The sequence below is a fragment of the Eleutherodactylus coqui genome, chromosome 13, assembly GCF_035609145.1.
Source record: "Eleutherodactylus coqui strain aEleCoq1 chromosome 13, aEleCoq1.hap1, whole genome shotgun sequence".
Classification (NCBI taxonomy): Eukaryota; Metazoa; Chordata; class Amphibia; order Anura; family Eleutherodactylidae; genus Eleutherodactylus; species Eleutherodactylus coqui.
The window spans coordinates 16,980,763-16,996,069 of record NC_089849.1 but is presented as its reverse complement, the minus strand read 5'-3'; the positions used below and the strand labels follow the sequence as shown (position 1 = coordinate 16,996,069).

The 15,307-nt window shown below is 46.8% G+C and overlaps 1 protein-coding gene across 1 annotated transcript in view; it reads right to left on the bottom strand.

The window, feature by feature from the left end:
• Positions 1-2,102: 2,102 nt before the first annotated feature.
• The window catches only part of SLC17A9 (solute carrier family 17 member 9), a 23,523-nt gene continuing 10,318 nt past the window's right edge, over positions 2,103-15,307 (bottom strand). The window contains exons 4-13 of the mRNA XM_066586284.1: positions 14,956-15,055; positions 14,720-14,850; positions 14,094-14,190; positions 13,844-13,940; positions 12,711-12,798; positions 9,606-9,640; positions 6,728-6,843; positions 6,571-6,626; positions 5,413-5,442; positions 2,103-2,735 (exon numbers count right to left, since the gene is read on the bottom strand). Of these exons, the coding sequence (XP_066442381.1) occupies positions 2,578-2,735; positions 5,413-5,442; positions 6,571-6,626; positions 6,728-6,843; positions 9,606-9,640; positions 12,711-12,798; positions 13,844-13,940; positions 14,094-14,190; positions 14,720-14,850; positions 14,956-15,055 (908 nt within the window). The 3' untranslated portion in view covers positions 2,103-2,577. The remainder of the gene's footprint in view (positions 2,736-5,412; positions 5,443-6,570; positions 6,627-6,727; positions 6,844-9,605; positions 9,641-12,710; positions 12,799-13,843; positions 13,941-14,093; positions 14,191-14,719; positions 14,851-14,955; positions 15,056-15,307) is intronic.

Here is a 15,307-nt window from a genome sequence, read left to right as displayed (position 1 = left end):
GTTTAAAGTTATCTTCATTGAAAAGTACAGTGCTTTTCCTTCAAAAATAAGGACATTTCAATGTGACCCCAAACTTTTGAACGGTAGTGTATATGGAGAAGAGACCCCTGAGGTGTGTATATCTGTGTACATGGAGGAGGAGAAGAGACCCCTGAGGTGTGTGCATATCTGTGTATATGGAGGAGAAGAGACCCCTGAGGTGTGTGCATATCTGTGTACATGTAGGAGAAGAGACCCCTGAGGTGTGTATATCTGTGCACATGGAAGGGAAGAGACCCCTGAGGTGTGCATATCTGTGTACATGGAGTCGGAGAAAAGACCCCTTAGGTGTGTATATCTGTGTACTTGGAGTTGGAGAAGAGACCCCTGAGGTGTGTATATCTGTGTACATGGAGTCAGAGAAAAGACCCCTTAGGTGTGTATATCTGTGTACATGGAGGAGGAAAAAGAGACCCCTGAGGTGTGTATATCTGTGTACATGGAGGAGGAAAAAGAGACCCCTGAGGTGTGTATATCTGTGTACATGGAGGAGGAAAAAGAGACCCTTGAGGTGTGTATATATGTGTACATAGAAGAGAAGAGACCCCTGAGGTGTGTATATCTGTGTACATGGAGGAAAAGAGACCCCTGAGGTGTGTATATCTGTGTACATGTAGGAGAAGAGACCCCTAAGGTGTGTATATCTGTGTACATGTAGGAGAAGAGACCCCTAAGGTGTGTATATCTGTATACATGGAGGAGAGACCCCCTGAGGTGTATATCTGTGTACATGGAGGAGAAGAGACCCCTGAGCTGTGTATATCTGTGTACAGGGAGGAGAAGAGACCCCTGAGATGTGTATATCTGTGTACATGTAGGAGTAGAGACCCTGAGGTGTGTATATCTGTGTACATGGAGGAGAAGAGACCCCTGAGGTGTGTATATCTCTGTATATGGAGAAGAGACCCCTGAGGTGCATATATCTCTGTACATGGAGGAGAAGAGACCCCTGAGGTGTGTATATCTCTGTACATGGAGGAGAAGAGACTCCTGAGGTGTGTATATCTGTGTATATGGAGGAGAGACCCCTGAGGTGTGTATATCTGTGTACATGGAGGAGAAGAGACCCCTGAGGTGTGTATATCTGTGTACAAGGAGGAGAAAAGACGCCTGAGGTGTGTATATCTGTGTACAAGGAGGAGAAAAGACGCCTGAGGTGTGTATATCTGTGTACAAGGAGGAGAAAAGACCCCTAAGGTGTGTATATCTGTGTACAAGGAGGAGAAAAGACCCCTAAGGTGTGTATATCTGTGTACATGGAGGAGAAGAGACACCTGAGGTGTGTATATCTCTGTACATGTAGGAGAAGAGACCCCTGAGGTGTGTATATCTCTGTATATGGAGAAGAGACCCCTGAGGTGTGTATATCTGTGTACATGGAGGAGAAGAGACCCCTGAGGTGTGTATATCTGTGTACATAGAGGAGAAGAGATCCATGAGGTGTGTATATCTGTGTACATGGAGAAGAGACCCCTGAGGTGTGTATATCTGTGTACAAGGAGGAGAAGAGACCCCTGAGGTGTGTATATCTGTGTACAAGGAGGAGAAAAGGCCCCTGAGGTGTGTATATCTGTATACATGGAGGAGAGACCCCTGAGGTGTGTGTATATCTGTGTACAAGGAGGAGAAGAGACTCCTGAGGTGTGTATATCTGTGTATATGGAGGAGAAGGGACCCCTGAGGTGTGTATATCTGTGTACATGGAGGAGAAGAGACCCCTGAGGCGTGTATATCTGTGTATATGGAGGAGAAGGGACCCCTGAGGTGTGTATATCTGTGTACATGGAGGAGAAGGAGACCCCTGAGCTATGTATATCTGTGTACATGGAAAAGAGACCCCTGAGGTGTGTATATCTCTGTTTTTGGAGGAGAGACCCCTGAGGTGTGTATATCTCTGTTTTTGGAGGAGAGACCCCTGAGGTGTGTGTATATCTCTGTTTTTGGAGGAGAGACCCCTGAGGTGTGTATCTCTGTTTTTGGAGGAGAGACCCCTGAGGTGTGTACATCCCCTTTCATTGCTTTATAACTCCACAGCTGTGTACAAATAAACAAGAACAAAGCCCTAAAAACATAACACCGTATTTTATTGGGGACATTCATTCTCCATCATAACTTCTGTTGGTTCAGATTTGGTTTCCTTTTGGATGGCAGTCTTGACATGATTGTGCGTTTTCACAGTTTTGGCTAACAACAGGGGGGTTGGCGTGTACATGACCTCACGGATCCTCCTGTCATGTATGGTCACTGCCGGCAATGTTGATTTAAAGTCCTTTGTGCTATAAAATAAATTAAATATATCTAAAATAAATGTCTCCGGGTTTCTCCTTCATATCTTCTATGGAGTCATTGTGGCTACTACCTTCACATTCGCTTCCTCATCTATCCTTGGGCCCTAGGGGCGCTACAGTACCAGTTGTTTGGTCAACTCAGTTGGCATGATTGTCTTGTCTTCCTCAGATATGGTGAGACCAAAAAGGGCTAACTTGGTGCCACGAATGTTCTGGAGATCCACCTCCATCCTGACATCCATCCCATCCATTAGATATGGATCATCTCCACGTCCATTCTCTCAGACTTGGCAAACTCCAAAAACACCAATAAACCCAACATGTTAACAGCGACAACCAGGTGAAACATAGGGTCCCAGGAGCCGGAGGATTCAATGAGGTAACCGGAGAGATAGACCCAAACTACACCTAGGGTGAAAAGTACATAAAGTATATAATTACTCGTACAATTCAATATCACATTGGTCACTGAGCCGTTCATCCTGAGGGGGGCGCCATTAATCTCCTGACACCTGAGGGTTGTGAACACCACAGCTGAACAGCAGTATTATTAGATATTAGTATTACTTTATGTATGGAGCAGTTATTTGGTCACTGTATAGCGGTACAGTGTTGTGCCCACCATGTGGTGGTACAGTGCTGTGTGCATTACAAGGGCAGAAGTGTAAAGAGTGCCAAAGATCCAGTACTACGAATGAAGCATACTTGGGGATTCCAACAGCTTCAAGTTAAGCCTCTGAGATATTGTATGGCGGTACACGGCTGATTTGCTTTGGTACTACCTTTGGCATTGTGTAGCACTATTATCTAGGCTAGTATTTCCTAACCCCAGTCATCAAGACCCCAAACAGCCATTTTTTTCAGGTTATCCTATAGAGGGAACACGAAAAAAAAAAGTAATTGAGTACCCCCACCAAGCTGGGTACTCATTTTAACAACCTCGGAAGGATAGAGAGCTGAGTCAACATTGAGCCAGCTACCTGAACCATGCGGGGATTGAACCTTCAGGTTGCGAGCAAGAGCTTAGGGCTGCATATAATTACATTACTTGTGCAAAGCTGTGGAAATCCTGAAAACATGACCTGTTGGGAGGTCTTCATGACTGGAGTTTGGAAACACTGAACTAGGCAATGAACAGTATATTGCTTGTGCACTGTATGGCGGTAGTAGCAGTATATAGCATTGCTACTGAGACAACTATATGGCAGGTATTTTTGGGCACCACATTGAATGATGCTGATATACAGACAGTGCATGGTGTAGTTACTTGTACTGTAGAGCACATGTGAGGGCATCGTCAGCAAAGCACCACACAGGGCACTATTCACCTAAAGGTCCTGCAGTGGGTTTTAACCCTTTACAAACCTGTAGCCAATGAGAGGGAAGGGGACTCCACTTCAAAGTGCACCAAAAATTCACATCTACAGGCAATGACTGACTCGGGGTTCTGCTATTATTGATTACACTGGACACTAGCACAAGGCCCCTTTACACGGACCAATGACCGCACTCGGATGTTTGTATGCCCAATCATAGGCATGTCCACTCATGCGAGCAATCACTCGATGAACAGCAAAGGTTTGAGTATTAGCTGATTGTATCTGTCAAACTACATAAAAATGACCTCTAGATGGCAGCACATCCTCTCGAGTATAGAGGCAAATAATCAGAATGACAATCGTCAGTCTCCCATACCAGTCATGTGCCTTTCTGAACATCAATAACTAACGCTGGTCGATATGCTATGTTTGAAGACTTCCATTGAAGAACTCTGTGGCAACCTGTTCCACTCATTGATCACCCCCATTGTCTAATATCTAATCTGTGTCTCCTCCCTTTCAGTTTCATCGCATTGCTTCTAGTCTTTCCTTGTGCAGATGAGAATAGGGCTGATCCCTCTGCACTGTGACAGCCCCTCAGATATTTGTAGACCGCTATTAAGTCTCCTCTCAGCCTTATTTTTGCAAGCTAAACCCTTCCTTGATCCTTTAACCGTTCCTCATAGAACATGATTTGCAGACTGCTCACCATCCTGGTAGCTCCTCTCTGAACTTGCTCCAGTTTGTCTATGTCTTTTTTAAAGTGGGGTGCCCAGAACTGGACCCAGTATTCCAGATGAGGTCTGACTAAGGAAGAGTAGAGGGGGATAATGACCTCACGTGATCTAGACTCTATGCTTCTCTTTATACATCCCAGGATTGTGTTTGCCTTTTTTACTGCTGCATCACATTGTTGACTCATGTTCAGTCTGGCATCTATTAGTATACCCAAGTCTTTTTCACATGTGCTGCTGCTTAGCCCAATTCCTCCTATTCTGTATGTACTTTTTTTCATTTTTCTTGCCCAATAGAAATCAATGAGCTTTTAGAACAGCACTTTACGCATGTGAAAAATATGACATACACGAGTGACATACACCCGTATGAGTTAACTCTTTGCTATGTACTGCGTAATATACGTGCGCATGTAATACGTGGGACGCATAGGCCCGTGTAAGTGAGCCCAAACTCATAAGGACCAAGAAGCCGGGAGTCTTTACCCCACACGACGTAGTGGCTGTAAACTAGATGCCAGGTGTAAAGATCAACATTTATAAAAGGTCTTCACCGTGAGCCCGCTGCAGCGCCAGGTGGGGACTTGTCATGTTATGGAGACATCTTGTGGATAAAGTGGGTATAACGCCTGCATCATAAAGTCTGGGATCGAACATCTACAGGCCTCACACATCTCACAGTTTAGGATTTGCTACAATTGTATTCAGTCTGGACAATCCGCTGTAAAACTGTCCACTGACTGATACATTGTAGCAAACTATCAGAGATTTGTGCTGCTGATGCGTTTAGCTCACAGAGGATTGTCTAGTCTGGATACAATTGTAACAAACTCTCAGTTCTGAAAGGTATTAGGTCTGTACTGCAGATTCAGTCTCTGGATGAAAAAAGTACATCCCTTTTAACTGTTCGCAAGCAGAGATCCTGAAAATGGTGAGGATTTTAAACAGAGTATATTAGAAAGTTGCAGGATTTGGAATGATACATGAGGTTTATGTACATAAGACTGAACCGGCCCTCTAAGGGTGACTTACCAAGTAACGCTCCTCCAGTGTTGGCCACACCTAAAATTAGAAAGAATGGAGAGGAGTTATAATAGAGAGATCCACCTACAGGGAAGAAGGTGACATAATGTATATACACAGTGACTGCACCAGCAGAATAGTGAGTGCAGCTCTGGAGTATTCAAAAATACAGAATGTAACACACTCCACCAGCAGAATAGTGAGTGCAGCTCTGGAGTATAATATAGGATGTAACTCAGGATCAGTACAGGATAAGTAATGTATGTACACAGTGACTCCACCAGCAGAATAGTGAGTGCAGCTCTGGAGTATAATATAGGATGTAACTCAGGAGCAGTACAGGATAAGTAATGTACGTACACAGTGACTCCACCACCAGCAGAATAGTGAGTGCAGCTCTGCAGTATAATACAGGATGTAACTCAGGATCAGTACTGGATAAGTAATGTATGTACACAGTGACTCCACCAGCAGAATACTGAGTGCAGCTCTGGAGTATAATACAGGATGTAACTCAGGATCAGTACAGGATAAGTAATGTATGTACACAGTGACTCCACCAGCAGAATAGTGAGTGCAGCTCTGGGGTATAATACAGTATGTAACTCAGGATCAGTACTGGATAAGTAATGTATGTACACAGTGACTCCACCAGCAGAATAGTGAGTGCAGCTCTGGGGTATAATACAGGATGTAACTCAGGATCAGTACAGGATAGGTAATGTATGTACACAGTGACTCCACCAGGAGAATAGTGAGTGCAGCTCTCGAATATAATACAAGATATAACTCAGGATGAGTACGGGATAAGTAATACATGTAAACAGTGACTGTACCAGCAGAATAGTGAGTGCAGCTCTGGGGTATAATACAGGATGTAACTCAGGATCAGTACAGGATAAGTAATGTATGTTCACAGTGACCCCACCAGCAGAATAGCAAGTGCAGCTCTGGAGTATACAGTAATACAAAATGTAACACACTCCACCAGCAGAATAGTGAGTGCAGCTCTGGAATATAATATAGAATGTAACTCAGAGTCAGTACAGGATAAGTAATGTATGTGCACAGTGGCTTTGTGATTTTTCACATTTGTGACTGTATCTTAACCAATTATTGGAGCCCTTTAAGAACGCAGACAATGCATAATAATAAATATATACACACCAAAAAGGAAGCCGGCACAGGAGGGGGCGAGGTCTTGAACATTTACCGTTATACCGCTGGAAGGGAATAAAGTCACATTATACAATGTATGCATTAAGAAACTGTATGTAATCAAGAGGAGTCACAACATTTGTGAGCAGCGGCTCGGGGGCCCTACCTGTGATTGAAGGTTTGTAGTCCCACTGCTATGGATGCAAAAACAATAGCATGGCAATAACTGTCTGTGTGAGCCAAGCAGAGGACGAAGAGGCTGGAGATCCCCATCCCGCAAATCTGCCGACATAAGATGAGAGGTTTAAAACGAGGGAACAAAACTACACTCCGCATCGGGGGCTCAGATGTAACAGAACGCAACTTGGACAACAACTCAGGTATTTTTGTGCATAGTCTGAATTATTGTTATTTTTCTGCACCTTGTGAAATCAGCTCTGCTGCATCTGACATACTCAGCTCACCTGCACTCAACATGCGCAGCTCTGCGCATCAGACGCGCTTTGCCACACTATAGCCAACAAGGTCAGCTCTCTGCATGCAACAAACAGCACCGCTGCACCTGATGAACTTTGTATTCAGTTCTGCTGCATCTGACAAGTTTGCTTAACTTTTTTGGAACTTTTCATGTCATGATCATGATGCTACACTGTGACCAAAGTTGCTGTGGAGCCCTAGCCTTGGATGCATAAAGGTGCATTTACAAGGGTGATTTTCGCACGCGAGTTCCGTCCAGTAGCGATATGGATGGAACTCGCATTTCCAAATACCCCATTGATTTCAATGTGTTTATTCACATGAGTGATTTTTCTCTTGCAGCGACGCTATGAGGGTATTATTGTATCTTGTCACCACCAGAAGTTAGGGATGGTGACAAGGTACCAGCTGTCAAACAATTTAGTAATGCCCCTAGCTTCTGATTGGTTGGGTGGCATTACTAAATTCAGACAGGGCAGGAGGACAGCTGCGGGGCAGGGAGCGCAGGCGCAGGTAGAGCCAGAGGCGCCAGAGGAGACTGGCCAGTGCTGTTCTGAGACAGCAGGAAGACACCGCGGTGAGCCTGGGAGCGGTGGCAGAGACAGAGCCTGCAGAGCTGCCGGAAGACACCGGCAAGGCTGGGAGCGGCGGCCCTGTTGAATCCTGCAAGTGCCGTCCTGACATGGCAGGAGAGCTGCGGCCAGAGTGGGAGCGGTGGCTGAGGCACACGGACAGCGGACTCCAACAGTTAGGCCTCCTTCCCACCGACGGATTTCCGCCGCGTTGCCCGCAGCTATTAGGTTCTATTGAACCTAATAGCTCAATGCTCACGGTGCGGAATTCCATCGCGGAATTCCGCACCGTGAAATCTCCCGTCCTCACCCGCGGCATGCTCTATTTGTCGCGGGTGTACGCGCGTTCGGCTTCCATTGCAGTCAATGGAAGCCGTCCACTCACGCTGTCTTCCGCTGTAGCACAGCAGAAGATAGCGTGAAATCGCCTCTCCGCCCACCACCGCCGCGTCATATGACGCTGTGGGCGTGTCTTGTGACGTGGCCGGTGTGTCACATGAGGCTGCGGCGCGTCACGCCGAAGCGTCATGCGGGACCCAGGACGCCGGATCCACTGGTAAGTATGGGGTCTCTGGGGAGCGCCGTGACGGGCTTCGCCATGGAATATTCCGCAGCGGAGCCCGTCACGGCCGTGTGCAGCCGGCCTTAGTGAGTGGGGCAATTGTCGGCTTGGACAGAGCTGATAGCTGACACAGCGGCTGCAAAAAAAGTTGCCGCACGGACCACTACACACGCTGCAGCTAGGACCTTACTGAATTCAGCCAATCGGGAGCTAGCGGCATTCCTCTATCCAAGCCCTGTCAAACCGCTAGTTTCCCGTGGCGTCAAGATACAATAATACCCGCTGTAAAATTGTAAATTTGCTTCATGCCCTATTTTTGGGTGATTTCTCGTAAGGAAATCGCCCATTATTTCCCATGTGATCTTTTAAAAAAGTGCCGTGGGATTTGCATGCAAGTGCAACGCGATTTTTGCCATCGAAACTATTGGAAGCATTTGAGATTTTTTTCACATGAAAAAGTGTGAGGAAAGTGCCAGTATGTCGATGTGATGGGTTTTTGTGATTTTCACACACGTGAAAAAAAATTGAAAGTACTTCCAATAGTTTTAATGGTGAGAATCACGTCTCATACAAAAACACATGGCATGCGAGTGCAGTGCAATTTTTTAAAGATCCCATAGGCAATAATGATCAATTGTGAGGAATTGGCCAAAAATAAGACCTGCAGCAATTTTTTTTTAGTTCGCAGCATTCAAACATATTGAAATCAATCTGTTATTTTCACATGCAAGTTCCATTCCAAATCCAAGTTCAGCTGCAGCTGTTGAGCTACACTTAGGTCTACTAAGGCCGCCTGCAGACGGGCGGGTCAGATCCGGCGGCGAGAATTCTCGCCACGGGACCCCACCCGGGCGCCTGCAGGGAGGAGCGCGTACTCACCTGCGCCCGGTGGCCCCGGCACTTTCATGTGCCGGCTGACGGGCAACCGGCGCATGTGCAGACCGGAGCCGGCGGCCGGGTGAGTGACGTTTCTGTGCGAGGCTCTGCGAGCCCCGCACAGAAATAGGACATGGCGCGGTTTGTTTGCCGCGCGACAATTCGCGCGGCCAAATCGCGGCCGTCTGCATAGGAGTGCGTATTGTATTGCACTCCTATGCAGGCTTTCAGTGCCGGAAATCCCGCCACGGCAACCAAACCGCGGCATGTCCTATTTTTGTGCGGGGCTCGCAGAGCCTCGCACAGAAACGTCACTCACCCGGCCGCCGGCTACGGTCTGCGAATGCGCCGGCTGCGCGGCAGCCGGCACATGAAAGAGCCGGGGCCGCCGGGCGCGGGTGAGTACGCGCTCGTCACTGCAGGCTCTCAGGTCGGGTTCTCGCCGCCGGATCCGACCCGCTCGTCTGCAGGCGGCCTAAATCTGTGAAATTTATCCTTGTTACATCAGATCAGAACCCCCGTCCAAGAAGAAAGAAATGACTGGGAGCCCCTGTTACCTGCATGAGCTTCCGGACCCAGATAGTTTTATAACCTGGAGGAAAAAAAAAAAGAGATGGGTATTCGGTCAAACTTTAGAGGGAAAACCACCAGCAAGAAAATATCAAGAAGACTATTATAAAATCGCAACAGAAGCAGCACCACCTAGTGGACATATTTTTTGCAGATTTCTATTACATTTTATTGGATCATTTGGTTAAAGGGCCACTCCAGTGAAAACACATTTTCCATGCCTGCCCCAGCCCTGGAGGTCTCCTCTGTGTATTGCGCCCTGTCTGATACTTATTAGGCAGCATCTTATTGGTGAGAATTTTTGGCTTCACTTTCACATCTATCAGCATTAGGCTGGATTCAGTCAAATGTATATCGGCTTGGTTTTCATGCCGAGCCAATATACGGTGTCCTCATCTGCAGGGGGGAGGATGGAAGAGCCCGGAGCAGGAACTGAGCTCCTGCCCCCTCTCTGCCTCCTCTCCACCCTCTCTCCGCCCCTCTGCACTATTTGCAATAAAAGGAGGCAGGATGGGGCGGGGCTAAAGTATGCGAATTAGCCTCGCCCCTGCCTCGCCTCTCCTCATTGCAAATAGTGCAGAGGGGCGGAGAGGAGGCAGAGAGGGGGCGGGAGCTCAGAGCACTGCTCCTGGCTCTTCCAGCCCCCCCCCCCGCAGAGAGGGACACTGTATATCGGCTGGGCGTGAAAACCCAGCCGATATACGTTCGTCTGAATCCAGCCTCAGCCAGAGACTATACCATTTCTGCCTGCTGGGGGGGACAGATTAAGTATAATTACCATCTATATTTACCTAAATAGGCTACAGCTAGGTCCTACAAACGTAACATCTGCAAGTTTGAGTGGCTCACTCCATAGCTCAGCATGGAAAAGCACTCAGTGAGGGAGAATTTATTAAAGACACTCTCCTACGACGCGCACCAGTTCTATTTCACGATATGCAGAATAAAGATGCGATTATTAAGAGAATATCTGAGTTACCGCTCAGTAGAAATATCATAAAAGACCAAAAAGCACCCTGTAAAATATGGCAATGGCTTTACTCACAATTTTTCCCTCTACGTACTTTTGTGAGACCTTATTCTCAGCGTTAAATAATATCAAAACCAACAAAAGAAACAGATTGATGGATGACGTTAGTAGCGCTTGAAGTGTCAGAACCGGCAACTCTCAGGGCCTCTGTGCCCGCACTACTGATCCTACCACCCGGGTTGCAGGAGTACGGCACACCGGAGCCCCGGTTCTAGTGATCTCCCCTGGCCGCTGTAACCCTGGTCGCCGCCGGGTTGCTAGGGAAGCAGCGGGTGCCGCCCCGCGCATCCCCATTTCCATGACTACCAGGCGTGCTTCCTTGGCATCCATCTGCTCAGCAAGGCTGGGGATGGTGTTCCCAGCGTCTCCTTGATTGGGTCCTGCTGCTGTCAGGCTCCCCGCCCCAATCAGCTGCCGGGGCGGGAGTTCTGACAGTATTTAAATGTGTGCGTTTCCTTTCAGCTTTGCCAGTGTTAGTTTGGTCTTCCAAACTCGGCTCGACTTTGTTTTTGCCTGACCCCTTTGTACCGCGTACCCTCCTGTTGCCGACCCGGATTGTCTGACCATTCTACTGTTTGTTTGTCTCCAGTGTCTGTTTGTCTTCCCGTGTCCCGCTTCCCTAGTGAGTGTAGGGACCGCCGCCCAGTTGTCGCCCTGGTGGTTAGCCCAGGGGGGGCAAGTAGGCAGGGACAGGGATTGCGGGTTTCCTCGGGGACTTCCATTATCTCGGACCCTGTCCTGACATGAAATGTACAAAATACCAACCTTCAATTGAAGATTTAGCCAATGAAATTCAGCAACAAAAAAGTCACTAATAGGCAGGTTAGTTAAAGAATTCCCCTCCCCCTCCCTTATCTCAGTTCACGACACCCCACACAAGTTAAATAATATCAAGACCAACAAAAGAAACCGACTGATGGATGAACAGAGAAGTCACTAAGCAGGTAAGTTAAATAATTTGTTTTTGGTTTATTAAATACAGTTATATATTTTTGTTATTTAAACTATAAATATTGCGAAATTATGTTTTTTTTTCTCGAAGTGACACACCACCCAAGTTATGCTCGGTTTTTTGACGAATTTTGACACACCAAGCTCAAAAAAGGTTGCCCATCACTGAGCTAAAAGCATGAGCTGTGATCTCCTCTGTTATAACTGTGTGACAGGAGCTGTGTGATCATCATCAGTAACTGTGATAGGAGCATCTGCATCCTCCTCTAGGCAGTTTCTGTTGTGGGTCACAGACAGCAGAGACTAAGAAATTGACTAGATTCAGACATCACAACCCCAAGTAGATGTGAGCTAGTCAGAACAGAGATCACATGACCATCAGAGGAGAAAGAGGCTGGGAGTTTCAGACATAATTAACGGATTTAATAAATTACCAGAGTGGCCCTTTAAATGATAATTGAATGCTTTTGTCCAGATAAAACCAAAATTACTCTAGTTTCAGGAGGAAACCATCAGCAGGTGTCCGTCTCGCTCCTGACTGTACGATGCAGTAAAAGTGGCTGAGAATTCCAGTGGGCACCACCATTTGCAGTGCGAGGGAAAAAAAGTTGGATTTTTGCAAATATTTTATTTAAAACAAAGGGCGAGGGTTTTCAGGGTCAAACTGACGCTTTCCTAATGTATCAAAGGGTCAATAAATTCCAAATGGCAATGTTGCCTACATAAGGCTAGGGCTACACGTGTGACAGGTCATGTCATGTGACAGCAAGTTGCACAAAAGTTGCACGACTTACAAGATAGTGTCACAGTGAAACCGCAGGAAAGTCAAATTTGCATATGACTTACATTGATGTCTATGGTGGATAATATTGCGTGCCACCTGCGACCAAAATCCCAGTGATTGGATCTTCTGCAACTGTCATGTCGCAGTCGTGTTACGTTGAAGGTCGCAACACGAGACCATTACCAATCATTAGACATGACGTATCACATGTTGCCGTGTAGCCCTAGCTAATAGCCAGCCATACACAGATCAGTTTGTCCACCGTCTAATCAATAACATCTTTTCCAGTCATGTCTGACAGACACTTTAGGAGAAATTCCAGTTTACCTTGTGTGATGAGGTAGTCAGACAGGAGACCACTGAGAACAGCCGATGGGATGGCGACAAGCCAGGGCACAACATTAAATACCCAACCCTGGAAGACAAGAGGCTTGTAAGATTGACACATTTAGAAGACCCATTTCACAGGCTGAAACTTTTTTCGCTTTCAATAAGAGCAGTTGGGAAAAGTTGCAGAACTTTCTGGGTCACTCCCTTACTCCCCTATTAACAGCTATTGGATTGTGACTTTATCCTGCAGTTTCCAGATTTCACCAATAGATGGCACAAGACAATCACATGAATTCATGCCTGGCCAGACAATTCTAGGTCACATAGGTAGGACACCTGGCTGGTAATTATGTCCAAAGGCCGATGCCGGTATTTATCTTTAGTGGCCATATTAATGGCTGGTAAAAAAATAATAGTCAGCTGAGATCAGGGCCGGGCAGCATCTAGTATGTCACTCACCTTCTCTCTCTCTTCTGCTCCCATCTGACTGCTGCGAATCAGACCTTTGACCTCTGACCTCTCCTCCCATTGTTTGCAATGCCTGCAGGATGCAGACACCAGGAGGAGAGGTCACAGCTCTGATTATGGCAACCGGATGGGAGCGAAAGGGAGAGAGAGGGTTAGTGACCTACTAGTTGCTGTATGGCCACAGGTTCAGGGCGTGGAGAGCACAAAGGGGGCCCTATTACTGTTGATTAATGGAGTTACTATTAGGGTTACAACTAAGGGTATTACTACTACTGGGGGCACTGTTACTATTGGGGCCTCTACTGGGGCACAATTACTATTGAGGTCACTGTTACTATTGGGGCCGAACAGGGGGGCATTATTACTATTGGGGCCACTACTGGGAGCATTATTACTATTGAGGCCACTACTGAGGGCGCTATTACTATTGGGGCCACAAATGGCGGCATTAGTACTACTGGGGGCACTTTTACTATTGGGGCCATAACAGGAGCCACTACTGAGGGCACTATTAATATTGAAGCTACTTAGGGGTGCACAATTACTATTGCGGCCAGTACTAAGGGCACTATTGGGCCACAACTTTGTCCACTATTTCGATTGGGGGCACAATTACTAGTTGAGAGCACAAGAATAATGGGGGGGGGTCACGCGACTCTCACCTTGGCATCTGGGTAGCGCTCCTTGAAGAATGTTGGCACCCAGGAAAACAGGGTGAAGGAGGTGCTGGCGACGCTGAGCTGGGCGATAATCACTGCCCTAAAATTATACAGAAACATACAGCTGAAAATTTAAAGAAACAGTGCCATCAAATAACCAGCACCTTGTCCTTCAAGGTGGGAGAATATAAATGACGATCCATTATAGCACATGTATTCATGGGTTACAAAGTCATATCCAAGAGCCACATACCACACAGGAGCCTTCTTAAATAAGCGTCTCCAAGGCACGCTGGTCTGTGCGGACGATGAGAAACCCTTTCCCAGATCTTCAAAAGTGAGAATTCTCTCTAGGAAAGACGCGGAGTGTTATAATAAGACCCTCACCACATCTGAAGCAGAGCAGGTATCTAAGAAGCTGGTAAGCGTAGTCAGGGGTTGGGGCAGGGGAGTTTTCCTATTTTTCCCTAAGGGTAGAGATTAGAAGAGGTTGGCTTTTGGGTTGCGATGGAAAAGCATGGGATTGGGTTGGGCTCTGCAAAGCATTTGGAATGACAGATGGCATAACAGCCTCATTCCCTCTTAGTGACATTTTCCAATATGGCTTCAAAAGTGGGAGATCCTGGGAGTTCCCCTTTAAGGAGTAGTTTCACGGTTGCAAATAACTGGGGTTCCCTTTTAAAGTGTCAAGGGCTATACAGTAGTTGTCAGCTCCGGACAACTCCATTACCAACACTACTAATAGACAAGGAAGACAGCTGGAGGTAGAAGGGACTTCACAGATATCATCCATGACCAACTTAATACAGACAGTCAAGCTATAAAAAAAATTATTTGCCATTTCTGGGTGGAGTTCCGCTTTAAGACTCCTTAACTTACCCCTTTCCTTCAGCAGGTAAGTGCTCAGACAATATCCCCAGCTTAAAGTTAGAAACCCAGCAAAATAGAAGACGGACTCCCAGCCATACCACTCCAGCAACACCGACCCAACGCCGCCAATCAGCAGAGTCCTGGAACAAGAACATGAAAGGCCGGAGGTGAGCGGACTCCATATAGCCCCATACTGGTTATATACTGATCCATCCTGGGGAAAGCTGGGTGCCACTGGTACATACCCAAACTGGGAGCCACAGCCCACAACGCTGCAGGTGAACGCTCGCTCATTTTCTCGCACCCGCTGAGAGAAAAGGCTGGCCAGAGCAGGGAAGTGCACACCTGATATAGAAAGAGAAGGGTTAAAGGAGAAAGCAATAGAAAATATGTCACATATAGTCAGCCGGAATTGATGGTGTTTAAAGGGAAAGTGCCTCCAAAAATCGGCTACTTAAGGGGTTTTCTGACCTTTAACAAAAGGGTTGGGAATGGCATAAAAAATAGTCATTACTTCCACTTCAACTGAATATCCGGTCCAGTACCGCCAACCTGGTCCCCTGAGCTTCTTCCTGAAACTGGAAGTGATGGCGCCCC